At 42.7% G+C, this 14,678-nt stretch overlaps 1 protein-coding gene across 1 annotated transcript in view; it reads right to left on the bottom strand.

The window, feature by feature from the left end:
* The window catches only part of LOC145394639 (uncharacterized), a 134,427-nt gene that overhangs the window by 5,139 nt on the left and 114,610 nt on the right, over positions 1 to 14,678 (bottom strand). Inside the window, exons 2-6 of the mRNA XM_080268420.1 lie at positions 4,977 to 5,217; positions 3,848 to 3,974; positions 1,799 to 2,522; positions 882 to 1,030; positions 164 to 252 (exon numbers count right to left, since the gene is read on the bottom strand). Coding sequence (XP_080124546.1) covers positions 164 to 252; positions 882 to 1,030; positions 1,799 to 2,522; positions 3,848 to 3,974; positions 4,977 to 5,217 — 1,330 coding nt within the window. The remainder of the gene's footprint in view (positions 1 to 163; positions 253 to 881; positions 1,031 to 1,798; positions 2,523 to 3,847; positions 3,975 to 4,976; positions 5,218 to 14,678) is intronic.

The raw sequence follows: 14,678 nt of genomic DNA on the forward strand, positions 1-14,678 counted from the left end.
CACACACACACACACAGCCATCCACTCCCCCCACACACACACAAAAAAAAAACTGCTCTCATCCTACCTGCCCCTTACACCTTGCCTCCCACACCTCCTACCCCCACACACACCCTATCCCCCCACCCTCCCTGCCCACCACACACCCTACCCCCACACTTACTGAGCGACGCAGTGGGCGGCGGTGAGAATGTGGGTGGGGTCTATTAAGGAGCCTCCACAGAACTGCTTGTGTCGATTAAAGAGGGCGGCCTGAGAAAGGAAAGAAAATCATCACCGTTATCATCCATACTATTATCATCGTCATCATCATTATCATCATCATTATAACTGATTATTGTCGTGATCATTTTCATCGTTTTATTTTAAATGTTGTGCTTATCATTATTCAAATCATCATCATACTTATTTTAAAGATCGTCATCCTATTCCTAAGCATCATCATCATCATCATCATCTTCGCCCAAGATTTGTTTCCTACTAATAACGTAGTGGGAGAGAAGAGAAGGTGAGTTCATGTCCACACACACACACACACACACACACACACACACACACACACACACACACACACACACACACACACACACATACACACACACACACACACACACACACACACAAACACAATTTTAACTTTGCCACAACTTTCCAACACACAACATTCTAGTTCTGTTCACACTATCATATTACCTTCCAGCACACTTCAGGCACACTATTACTTCAAGCACATTACTACACCTTTCACATCTAACTCACTCCACAACACCCACCAGATATCCACTCCCACCTCATCCACCACTGCCACATCCACTTCCCACATTCCTCCACGCCCACCACGCATTCCCCACACCACTCCCTCCACTCTCCCAGCCACTCACGAGCCAAGGGAAGGAGTGAGGAGCAGCAGGCACTCCCCCACTGATTTTATATCCCTCGTCTGGGGTCCTGGAGTAAAAGGTCCCAGGCTGGCAGGCGTCCACTTGCCCAGGCGACGGTGCTGGTGCCGGAGTGGGTGCGGGTGCGGCGGCTGGAGCAAAGGAACCAAAATGAGTGGCTTTATTTACAAGGAATGAAGGGATTACGGTTATTCTTGATTTTACTCCTTTGTGACTCATCTTGCCTTACTTGTTGGTCTTTATTTTTTTCCTTTACTTTTATTAGACTAGTGAACGAAGGATTAACCAGGGGTATTAGTTTTATTTTTTTTTATTAACCCCTTGAATACGGTGCCGTGTCCAGTAAACAGCTCCTTCAATCAAAGAGGAAACAAACGCCGTAATAAGACAAAAGTGGGAGTGAGTTCAGAGTTAGTTAATGGGGAAGAGAGTGAAGGGTAACACACATTATTGGCCCAAGGCTTTGTCGGCTCTGGCGGGAGTGGGGGGTCGATTATTGTTTTCATCCGCACCTTATGCAAAACACAATACTATACAGAGAAGTCAAGGTAGTGGAAGGTGAGATATAAGGGATAAGAGAGAGGAAGATTGTTTTTATATGCAGTGTTAAAGTTGCTGTATAAGCCAAGATTGTATGTATAAATGTAGGATGATAATCTCCATAATATAATCCAACATGTAGTGGAATTATAGTTGTCAGAGTTTATACAGATTACAGAATATTAATTAAATTCATACATCTGCGTTCTGTCTGGCAAGAGAGAAATGGTGCAGCTACAATGAACACTTGTAATTTGCACGCTTGCCCTATTTATCCAATAAGGTAACAAAGAACACTAACAAAGCCATCTTTCTCTAAACTAACAGTAGTCTCAACCTCTACTGTGCTGAGAACTTACTTGTGATGACAGTGCTGGTCTGAGGTCTGTGCCACCAAGGCGATGTGGTAGTACTGGGGGTAGTAGTAGTTGTAGTGGTGGAGGGAGGAAGACGTGGTGTTGTAGGGAACCAAGGCCACCAAGTATGACCGGCTGTGGTCGTGCTTTGAGTGGTAGTACTTGGGGCCCACCATGACTGACTGGTCGTGGAAGGCGTGGTCGTCGTCTGCCACCACGGCTTAGGGGTCGTGGAACTCGTGGTTGGCTTCTCCCACCAGGGTCTCTGTGTGGTAGTGGCCTCTGGAGCCCAAGGAGGGTGAGAAGTCGTCCCTGATGATGGTTTAGTGGTCCACCAGGGCTGGTTGGTGTGTGAAGGAGGGTGAGTGATGAAAGGCGGGTGGGTTACAGCCCAGGGCAGGCGTACCGAAGGACGTTCAGAATCGGAAACTTCAGTAAGATCTCTTGGCGGAACGAACTGAACGTGGCTTCTGTCCATGAGCCCCGGTCCTTCGTATTCGCCTACTGGAACAGCATATTTATCCACATCTTCCTCTGTATATTCATCTTTCTTGTCGACCTTCGGCGCTGTATATTTATCCCCCTCTTCTTCTTTGTATCCTTCCTTCTGTTGGGCCATCAGTTCCTCATCCTGATCTGCCACCAGCACCGCCGTCTCCAGTTCGTTGGTTTGTTCCACGGCGACGCGACGTACCGCGGGGTCCACCTCACAGCACACGCCGTACACCTGGAGATAAGGCAGTCATTAGGCAGTGTTTTATGTGGCATAGAAGTCTTCGTGGCATCTCTTCCTAAGTGATTTATTCTGCATATTAGTATCCACACTGTTTGCACAGAGAAAATACAAGAGAATACTGAAGAGGGATGTGCAGGAAGAATCACTATGGAAGAACTGTTACAAAATCTCTAAAAGCCACTTACAGTCCAAATCAATATTCGGACTAAACTTCTCATGACAGTTCAGATAAATTAACCTCTTCAGTTCGATGACATCTTACCTGAGCTGTATTAAATAATTTGGCATTACTATGAAGAAGATGCGAGAAGACGTCACCGTAATGAAGGGGTGAAGACAACAGTATATTGCAGAATGATTGCTATAACTTATAAAACTGACATGCTATTTTTTCCCAATTTAGAACACAATTTGTGGTTTTGGAACACACGTCTGACTTATGATGAGACTGTCGGTGAACTGTATCCCTTACCAAGATACAATATTGAGACAAGCAGGACGTAAGAGAAATATATCCTTTACTGAGAAACAAAATACAGAAAGAAATAATTGTGCTGAATGCTACGCAGATCCCAAAACATTCATCTCACGGTCTAAATTACTTCACTACGAATGGGTCCCTTATTTAATTGACTCTCCCTACTGCCAAGGCATTTTATTTTGCTAATGGGGAGACTTCTCGTAGCAAGAAAAATTATGGAGTTCTTTCTTTAACCTCTCCACCATCAATCACCTCTCCTAAACTAAGTATAATCGTCTGGAGGTAGCAAAAATAAAAATAAACTCAGGATGTCCTCTCAATGAAGGATTTAATCAGTTTAGTTTCGTGGCTTTTCGTTTTGCCATTCTCTCCTTGTAAGCTTGACAGTTCTAGTTAGTGATCTGTCTTCGTTTCTAGATCTGACCTCATCCCGGCTGCTAGGGGACGAATTATGGATGTCATGATGGTAACGATAGAGAAATGATAGTAGAGGAATGATGGGGAGACGACTGATGATGATGGTGAAGGAAGAATTAAGATAGATGCATGATAATGGACGGGATGATGATGATGATGATGATGGCTAAATAACGAGTGAATGATGTTTGAATATATGATGAAAAATGGGTGATGATGAAGGATGGATGATGGCACCTGTATAATGAATAAATGAAAATGGATGCAGTAGGGACGAAATGATGAAAAGGGAGCAAGAATAATGATGACACTTAATGAGTAGCGATGGCAGTGATGGACAGTTAGTAATGTCGATAGTGATAACGATACTACCGAAGAGTTCAATTAGGCTCAGGTGTTCATTGACAGAGGGACTCACCAGGTCGCCCTTGTGTGAGAGAGGGCAGGTGTCGTAAATGCCGAAGATCCACGCTTCCTCGGGGTCAACAGAAGGAAGGCGGAGGAGGGGATAGCATTCACGGTGGTGCACACACAGGCCCACGGAACTGCAACAGGAAGAGAAGCTTAGTTTCCTCCTATCTCATCAGTGGATCGTGTTCTAGGCGGCACAGGAGGCTTCGTGGTACCTCTTCCTTAGCGATATATTTTGCGTATTACATCGCAACATTCTCTTATTTGTTACTTATTTAGATCTAATGTCGAAATTCTTTGCATAAAAGAAACAAGGGGATAATGAGGTATAATATACAGATTGAATCGCTAAGGAAGAGGTGTTAAGAAATCTCAAAGATACTTAGAGTACGACCCTGTGACTGACAAGGAAAGCACCCAATCATTCCCCCAGACTACGACATGCAACAATCGCATTTCCAGCCGAAGTCCCTATGTCAGTTCTAGGTGCTAACAGGCTGGGAAATATGATCTAAGTAAGGTCTCGTGATCGGCCCTTGAATCGAACCCGGGACCTCTCGATTTGCGGACCATGTGTTACTTAAGTGTTACCTGAGCATACCTTCTGTCAATACAAAGGCTGATTGTCCATGTCTCTGTACCAAGGAAAGTCTGAACTCTCCTGAACAAATACTGAAGTCTGGAACCCTAAAATAAAGCACATCCCCCTATAAGGTTGATGGTATTTGGCAGACCTGGTGTAAGATGTGGGTATTTATCTATCTATCTATCTATCTATTGCCAGACGCCATAATCCCGTACGGGGTGGCCATTTGACTCTGAGTTATTTGTTTTACAGGGAGGGGCACTAACCCTCCACCAACCCACTTGACACGTAGGGAGCAAAGAGGCCTCAGCCTTCGGGTTGATCCTTGTCCTGGCACAGTAGGGCAGAGCCAGTATCAAGCCACACCGTCACGCCTCTGAAGAGAAGTATTTACGAATGGTGTTTCTGCTTGGTATGTAGGTTACTCGTGTGTTTGTCTCTGTTTGTACCTAGATAATAAAGGATAAGTTATGAAAACCACGGAGATCACACACACACACACACACACACACACACACACACTCTCTCTCTCTCTCTCTCTCTCTCTCACCTGGACGCGGTGTGCCAGCAGGATGACGGAGCATGGGCAGCATGATCGAGCGCTGGAGACCTGGCCACTCCCCTCAATTCCTCTTCCCCTCTTTCCCCTTCCGCTCCTGAGGGGTTGAGGGGGCGTAGGACTATCTCTGGCACCTCATCTAGCGTTGGGTCTATTGCCTTTGATTCTCTTTTCTCTCCGTCTTCTGCGCCTCCGTCCCCACCTGGCTGAGCCTCTCCCTCCTCTCTTCTACCTGTGAGAGTGGTTCATTATTACTGTTCGCTCTTAACACCTTGTATGATAATAATAATAATAATAATAATAATAATAATTGTAATAATAATAATAATAATAATAATAATAATAACAGCAACCGCGATGATAGTAGCAATAGTAGCAGTAGCAGAAGGAACAACAAAACAGCAACAACAACAGTAATGATATTAATTTAATTAATAATAATAATAATAATTATAATAAATAAATAATAATAATAATAATAATAATAATAATACTAATAACGATAAAAATAATTGATGGCGTACACACACACACACACACACACACACACACACACACACACACACACACACAAACACACACACACACACTACTTCATTCGGATTTTGATATATTGATCGAATGGAGGGGTTACATATAAATTTGACTAAACTCTTCTCTATCACTAATCTCCTTTACTATGACCGGTGACCAGTTGCTCTTCCTTGAGTGGCATTACGTGACTTACAGCTTCATGGGAGTATATCCTCTCGGAGAAACTAAACTCACGAAACTACCAGGCGTCTGTTTCTTGGGCTCGTATCCTCGTCGGTTAAGGAAGCTCCCTAACTCCTCTTCCTTGGCGATTTATTTTTGGATATGGGTGGTTAATACCCCTTTGTGCGTTATTTAAGCAGAGGATGGCGATCCCGGAAGGACTTCTGTGACCGAGAAAAAGACAGTAAGGTGTAATAAACAAAATAATTCGCTAAAGGAAAGGTGTTAGGGAGCTTCCTTAGTCTAGTAAAATACTGGCCTTGGTTGTATGTTACTACCTTCCTGGCTTAGAGGAAACCATCCGAATTGTTACTTGGCACAGAACCACCTAATCATAGCACTACATCGAGTGAAAGGATGGTACGCGCCCTAACTACTACCATAACAAAATGTAAAATTGTCAGCAATAAAAGTTAGTGGACAGTATACTTAACTCTCTCTCTCTCTCTCTCTCTCCAATGAAGTTTCGAAGGCTGAGGTATATTAATGACCCACTTACCACACTGCACGCAACGGAGAGAGAGAGAGAGAGAGAGAGAGAGAGAGAGAGAGAGCAATTACAACCCCTTTATACCTAAAATACCTCCTTCTACAATATCTTTCTGCAATACTTCATCCACTTCTCTACGATGCCCGTTTTCTATTTTTATTTTTCGTAACCCCAGACTATTATATTTGGAGAGATTTTGCGAACTGAAGGAGTTAGATATAGCCTTCAACAATCACTTCATTAATCACTTCATAGGCTATTTATATTGTCTTAAAGGGCAAAAACAAACTCAAAATTAATGTCAATAATCTAGAGGGAATGCAAGATGGTCTCCACACTGCTACAGTACATTGGCATAATACATTTCTGCGTAAATTGTCTTATTAATTAAAGAACACACTATGGGGCTCCAAAATATGTGTAATTGTGTGGCTTGACCTTCGAATCTCTAAATCCAAATAAAATGTCTAAATTAAAGGTAAAGAAAAATCAAAGATGATGGTGTCGTGGGTGTTTACAAAAAGAACATTTGAATGAAGTTTGAGGGGAAATATGGAAGAAATAAAAGGAATGACACGAAACTGAATGATGTCTAAATAAATAAATATATAAAGAGAAGAAGAGGAAAAAACTGCGTGAAAATACATAAATAGGTCTCCAAATTATCGAAGCAAGGTGATAAAGTACATCGGGAAAAATAAATCGTTGAGCGAGAAATTTTACGAAATCCCACAGCATGTCTCCACACTTTCAGGAAAAATAAATCGTCGAGGAAGAAGCGTTACGAAATCCCATACACCAGCGACAGGACGGTCCGCTGCCAAGATAAAGCCCATTCATCAGGCTCTGGAATCCCTGCCACCACGTGATGTAACCATGACAACCGCGACGCCACCTTCCATTGGGCCCCCTCGAGGTAAACAAACCCAAGTACGTGGCGTTCCCATGGCAATCGTGACGCCACCTTCCATTAGGCCCCCCGTCAAGGTAAACAAACGCTGGCATCCTTACCAGCACGTGGCGTGGCGTTACTATGGCAACCGTGACGCCACCTTCCATTAAGCCTCCCTTCAGATAAACAAACATTCTTAAATATGCCTTATCCAGTGTCCCTCACCTTAACCCCTTCAATCAAACAACTTTCTTTTATTCTCTTTCTCTTCAAATGGTTTTTATTCAACTATGAGGAGATTATTCAAGCTTTAAAGGGTTATATATGGCCAGACTTACCTGTTCTCTACTATGGGGCTCTGCTAATCGACATATAATCATCTAGTAAAAGCAACAATAAAGCAAAAATAAGGTACCGAAACTGGAAGGGTTAAATATTCAGTAGGAGGAATCTCATATGCACCTCACCATTACTAGCTTTTATGTGTATTTGGTACGCTAATATATTCTGACATGTCGTTTATACAATCATTGCCAATATAAGATAAATGCAATTAAAACTAAGAGCAATGAGGCGAAATATCACAAATGTATCGTAAAGGAAGAGACACTAAAAAGAATCCTAGGACGGTATTCTAAAGAGATTTCAGGGTTTCGTTACACCCCTCTCGTTGCGATTTATTTTACACATTACACCTCAGTATCATCTTTTGCTCCATGATGTGAAATACGTCCAGATTAGAAAGACATATATACAGGAGAATACCATGCCAAAAACGCTAAGAACTGTGGCAAAAATCCTTCTATGTCTCTTAGAAAGTAATATATATGCTGACGAGAAGGGACGCTTATGTATTTTCCACCTCCCTTCCTCTCTATATACACTGTACATACACTTTCGCCTCTTTTGCCTGATATCCCCTACCTCCACCACGATCACCACCACCACTCACCACCAACACAGCTGAATTGATGATGCAGGCCCACCATTAATTCTCCACACTGGGAAGAGGAGACACACTTTTCTGCTCCCTACTCTCTTCACTCCCTTTCTCTCTCTCTCTCTCTCTCTCTCTCTCTCTAGCTACTATAAAACAATGAACTTCCTTCCTCAGACACAGAAGACCAACGCAAGACGAATTAATAATTTTAGAAGAGAACGTCACAGGATACAAGGATTACTTACTTCACTACGAGATCTCTTTCCCTGCATGAGTAAAATCGCCTGAGTGAAGCAAAAATAAGCAAGAACAGAGAACACATATCATCTCCTTAGAAAAAATAACTTAACCCTCAGGCGGATAGATTTTTTTAAAACCCGTTCCTTCCTCAAACAAGACTAAGCTTCCACGTCAGGATATTTCACCCAGATCTCGGCGTATATTTGTCAAAGGGCTTTCTCCTCCCCTCGCTCCCTTCGTCCTGCCTAAACCCTACCACCACCGCCACCGTTCTCCCCATCAGTCACACACATTATCTCCCCTCCTCATCTCTCCACATTGTCCGTGAAATCCAAGCAGACTGAGTTACGGACGGACACACACTAAGGGATAAGGCCAGAGAGGGGGACATGATGGAAAGGCGGCTGTCTCCTGGGTCTGTGGGTTTTACTGGGATTTGTCTGTTTTGGTTACGCCTTGATGTTCTGTTTGGCTGGTATGTTTTTTAGCGACATAGTGAGAGAGAGAGAGAGAGAGAGAGAGAGAGAGAGAGAGAGAGGGGGGGGTAGAGAGAGAGAAAGAGAGAGAGAGAGAGAGAGAGAGAGAGAGAGAGAGAGACAAGTGTGGCCAATTCATCTGTCCTTATCAAAAAGAACCCCAAAACAGGAAATAATCTACCTATACTCTCTTTACTCTATCTTGTCCTGAAATTGTCATGTTTCCATCTTGAATTTTGACTTGTAGCAATAAATTAACGCCAGAATATGATGCTAGTCACGAAGAAGCGCTATGGAAAGGATTTAGAACCGTAGTAGTGCGTCTTTCAGCCACTGAACTATGTGAAATAAGCTGCAAAAGGACGAAAATCTGGACCAAGTTAAAGAGCTACGTGAAATAAGCTGCAAAAGGACGATAATTTGGCCCAAGTTAGGGTGGCAGAGATACGTGAAATAAGCTGCAAAAGGGACGAAAATCTGGGTCAGGTTATCTTGAAAGGGCCACGTGAAATAAGATGCAAAGGGACGAAAATCTGGGCCAAGTCAAGGTGAAAGAGCTACGTGAAATAAGCTGCAAAGGGACGAAAATCTGGGCCAGGCCAAGGTGAAAGAACTCTACTTACTCTAATCACAAGAACCCCTTCAACCAGAGCACGTTCTTTATTTTCTTTATTTATTTTTTATTCTGTTACTTCTAGAGAGCTCGGAAGATAGCCTGTTGCCTGAAGGAATCTTGCGGGAAGAAAGTGGAGTCAATATCCACTTACTACGATGGATGAGAAGTGCAGTGAAGTGGAAGAGCGATAAAACCAGGGAGGGCGTGAGATCCTATAACCACCTTTACGTCAGGGGCAGAAAAGGTCGAATTCTGAATGGCTTAGAAGGCTCCGTAACACATCTTCCTGGGCGATTTGTTCTGAATATGGCACCTTAATCCTTTACCTGCCATAATCGACTCAGGTGTTTTACTGTGACTAAGTGAAGACAAGTTTTTCCTCCCGGGAGACTAAATGGTAAAAAAACTAACTCCATGGCCCTTTCTTGTCCATATTCTCATCGTTTAAGGAAGCTCCCTATCACCTTTTCCTAAGCGATTTATTTTGCTTATTACGGCATACTGTCCTGTGTTACATAAATCCTTGAAACATCGCCATACTCTGCATACATAAAGTACAAAAGGATATTAACCACCCATATCCAAAAATAAATCGCCAAGGAAAAGGTGTTAGGGAGCTTCCTTACCCTACGAGAACACTGACCTTATTCTTGGTACTTACGAAATACTTTATTTAGCCAAGAAAATTAGTAAGTAAAGGGTTAATATTAATTTGTATATTATTTGCCCAAACCATATCAATATAAAACCAATGTAAATATGTGCAAGAGAATAATAACACTCTAATAATTCACTGTTGCAAGAGTTAATTGTTACTCCTAGTCCTTCACATATGCAGCAGGTCAATACTGGAACCGCCCTCTTCTCTGTATTTCCTACTGCCTATGACCTCCAGTATTTTTAAAAGCAATTTGTCCAGGCATCTCGAAATGAAAGGATCCTGAATTTGGCTGCTTTTTTTTTTTTCCTTGGATGGAACAATCTTACGGACTTCCAGCCTTTAGTTCCTTCTTCCTTGCATAAAAAAAAAAAAAAAAAAACTTTCAGGCTCCCATGACTCAGATAAATAAAGACGTCTGTTGTTAGTCAGAATAAAATAATAGAGTTTTCTCCAGACTATGAGAGACTTACTGGTGACAGTATGAATAATTTGAGGATTTTTGTGAGTCATACATAGCTGAATAAAGCCATCTAACGTTTCCTGAAATATAACACTAAACTGTTTAACCAGGAGAATGCTGAGGTGTAAGTGCAAAATAAACAGCTAAGGAAGAGGCGCTACGATGGCTAGAAGTAGTCTCATTTAAGATTTTTGGTACTTTTTTTGTTTATTTTTTTCCTTGCGTCAGGTGCAGTGGATCGCTCTTGCAGAAATGGGGGTTAAAAAAGAGGATTATCGCCCTCACCCTCTCTACCCTCCTCCACCCACTGTGCGTTCACTCCCTAAGCCTGATTCATGACACGGGGCGGGAGTGGCTGCAAAAGAATGTGGGTGGCTCGGTCGGTTTGGCACTCTACTGACGTTCGGGGGATGGTCTGGAGTGGGTTCGAGCTCTACTAGATGCTATTATAGGTTGGAAACTCAAAAATCAGTGCCTGTCTACAAAGTCCATTTAATTTACCCATCCCACAACCACTATACTCTTTGCACTCTAACTTGGCCTAAAATTTACCATCCCTCTGTCGTAAATGCTGAGGTGTAGCAGTAGATTAGCGCCAGAATACGGTGCTAATCACGAAAAAGTGGTATGGAAAGGATGTAGAGCAGTAGCATTGTCTTTCTCTGCCTCTGAGCTCTATAAAATTAGCTACAAGAGGGTGAAAATCTGGGGTAAGTTAAGGTGAAGCATACCTTTACCTTCCATATCATTGTTTTTGTCTCTGCCCCACTCTCCTTCTAGCTCTCATCTCTCTCTCTCTCTCTCTCTCTCTCTCACACACACACACACACACACACACACACACACACACACACACACACACACACATACACACACACACTAAAAATCTGTTCAGCTAAGCATAAAAGAGGCTTAACTCACACTAACTTAGCAACAGAGAAGTCCTGTGTTTGAATGAGAGAGAGAGAGAGAGAGAGAGAGAGAGGGATAACTAATAAGCATTTACTATTGTCATGTGTGCACGGTACTTTATAAAATGTTTCGTAAACCAGAGAATTGCACAACAACAAAATGTCTTCACTACGAGGGGTCTTCCGCACACAAAATTGAATTGCCTGACTGTAGCAGTGAGGAAAGCAATGTGAATGAATCTCATCATATTGAGTGATAAAATGAAGACTAACCCATTCACTACGAGAGCCTTCCCCATAGTTACGCAAAATCGTCTTGTGGTAGCTTCATTTGACAATTTCGTTTCTTTCGTTTATAAGTGCTCCAATAGGCCTTCATGCGTCTGTCTTGGTTTAAAAGAGGCTACAACACGTTGCTCGATCTCTAGCAGCCTCTCTATTCAGTCCTTTATCCCTGAGGTTACGCTCTATGTCCTTTCCCTGGTGTGTTTGTGTGTCTGCCTCCATTCCTTCTCCCTTCCCCCAAACCGCTTTATGGAATCACGTATAAAAAAGGTGCTGGAGAGGGACGCTTCAGTACAACCAAGCGGCTCTACTGCCTGGTTGTACAAACGTCTCTCAACACATCCCCCAAACGAAGAATGATGAGCTAGTGAAAAAAAAGGAAGTTTACCCTAAAGTTCACTTGGTCTAATTTCAAATGGGCCCGGGGTAACACAACAGCAGCAGCAGCAGATCAACAAGGACAACAACTATAACTATAACTAACAATCCCATCCCCTCTGTTTACTCGTATACTTCACCACCTTTTTGAAGTTTTAGGGGACAAGGATGCTCTGTGCTTACTAAGGGAATCCACCACTTCCACCCTCCTACAGATCTCGATATTCCCTTTCAAATCTGCCACGTATACCTAAGAGCCAAATAGAGATGATTGACAAGATGGTTTGGTGGGCAATACTAAGCGTGAAGGTTCTACTCAAGTTTGGGGTCCATGATTATTCTTTTCCGTAGGCTACCATGTCAGGCTAGTTCATGGTTATTGCTAACTTTTCATAACAAAGATCAGCAGGCAGAGAAAAGCTGTCACCGATGATCATTCTGGTATCGGTAAAATGGAGGAAAATATCTAACCTGAAGAGAATACTATGGTTCATGGTGTAAGACTCTCGTTTTCTAAAAGATATTAAGTTGAGAAAACAATATGAAGAGGGGAACAACAGTATTTGCCTTTCTGCTATAACTGTGAACTGATGTAGAGCGCCCAGATTTCGGATTATTCTTCCTTCCTCTGCTCATCTTCTGTAAAAAAGAAATAGCTACTGCACAGACGGACACATAGACAAGACACACCTACCCCTTTCCCCTTGTGCTGGGACGTGGCCTTGGTTTTCATCCCTTAACCTTCCACTCACTGTCCGAAATAGAGATGAAATTCAAGAAAGAGAAGAAAAGAAAAATCCTACACGAAAAGCATACACGAGAATTAAGCTGAGGTATCAAAAATAATATCGTGAGGAAGAAACATCACGAAATTTCAAAAGCCACTTAGAAATGCGTCTCCTAGTTTGTAATGGTTATATAGGCGATGGTGTTTTTTTTTTTTTTTTGGGGGGGGAGAGGATTTGCGAAGGGCCACATGTGTTTATCAATGATTTTATAACGAAGGACATAAAATCAGAGTATGAAATCATATTCAGCTGGCCATCCTTCTAATTTTTATAATTCCATCACTGCTTTAAATAAACTAATTGCTTTTGCTAAATATCGAAGCATTATTAAAGATTATATTAATTGCGCAGTTGACCCTTGTGCGGTGTGATGCGGTGAGGATCTGTCCGTTCTCCCCTTTGGGGCTAAGATGCGAATGAATGTGTTTGAATGGATGAGTAAATGGAGAGTGAGTCGTCCTATCTCGGCTACCTCCCTTTCCTTGGGAGAAGCAGCCTAGGTATATAGATAGATAGATAGATATTTAACCTCCCAAGAGCTAAATCTCGTCTAAGCTGAAAAATGAAGTCTAAAAATAAAAAAAAGATATGGTGCTGAAGGAAAGAATCACAGCTACCATGAAACATTATGCAAAGGTCAGGCACCTTAGTCTGGAGATTTGTAAAGATGAGCACATACACACACACACACACACAAACGCACATCTAATAACACAGCACCCGTTCTCGCTTCACAAACGCTATTGTAATTATATCTGAGTAGAATAATAGGAATACGAGCAAGAACACAACAACTAAAGTTACAAGATTGAGAGAGAAAAAAAAAAGAGGGAACATATATCCAGAAACACACACACACACACACACACACACACACACACACACACACACACCTCATCGGCCCTCCCTAACGACCCCTCTCCCTTTTTACGAGTTCCTTTTCATTATTTACAGAGACAACAGAGGCGGACGGTGATTAGCCTCCCTCCACATGGGTCGCTGAGTAGGGCCCGAAGCCTCAATGGCGGGGGGAGACTTCTGAGCAAATTTTCCTTGGCGAATTAGTCTCCATTTTACACATTACCTAGCCCACGTATGCTACCTATATTTTTCCATTTCCGACTTGACTTTCTGCGGGTGACGTAGATATGGTATTAAAGTGTGGCAGGCAGAAATAAATCGCTCAAGAGGAGGTGTTAAGGAAGCTCCCAGAATCGAACGAGAATGCGATGGCCTTGGTAGCACGGTCACTCTGGCGTAACTCTGTCAATACGACTCTGTGTACCATCTCATGCCTACCATCACAGCCCTGCCACATGGGAACGAATGGTCATATGAAGAGGGGAGATGGAGAAGGAAGATGAGGGACGGAGGATTTACTGCCGGCGAAGAGAGAATTAGAGAGAGAGTAACTTCATCATCATCATCATCATCATCAACGTCATTATCATCATTAAGACTCCTTTTTCCACTTACAGATCGGGTGAGACATACCAGAAAACAAAGAAGCACTCACACACACACACACACACACACACACACACACACACACACACACACACACACACACACACACACACACACACACACACACACACACACACGCACAGGTGGATTCTTAAACAAACCAATGCGTCATTTTCCCGACTTAACAAATTTACACACCGTCATGAGAGTTGGCCGCATCCGGGTCCTAGAGAGAGAGAGAGAGAGAGAGAGAGAGAGAGAGAGAGAGAGAGAGAGCAATGCAGAAGCAGTATCAAACAAAAAAACTGAAGGGTCGTAAAAATGAAAATGTGT

Source organism: Coenobita brevimanus, chromosome 28 (assembly GCF_032717465.1).
Source record: "Coenobita brevimanus isolate Jiangsu-jjx chromosome 28, ASM3271746v2, whole genome shotgun sequence".
NCBI classification, from domain to species: domain Eukaryota; kingdom Metazoa; phylum Arthropoda; class Malacostraca; order Decapoda; family Coenobitidae; genus Coenobita; species Coenobita brevimanus.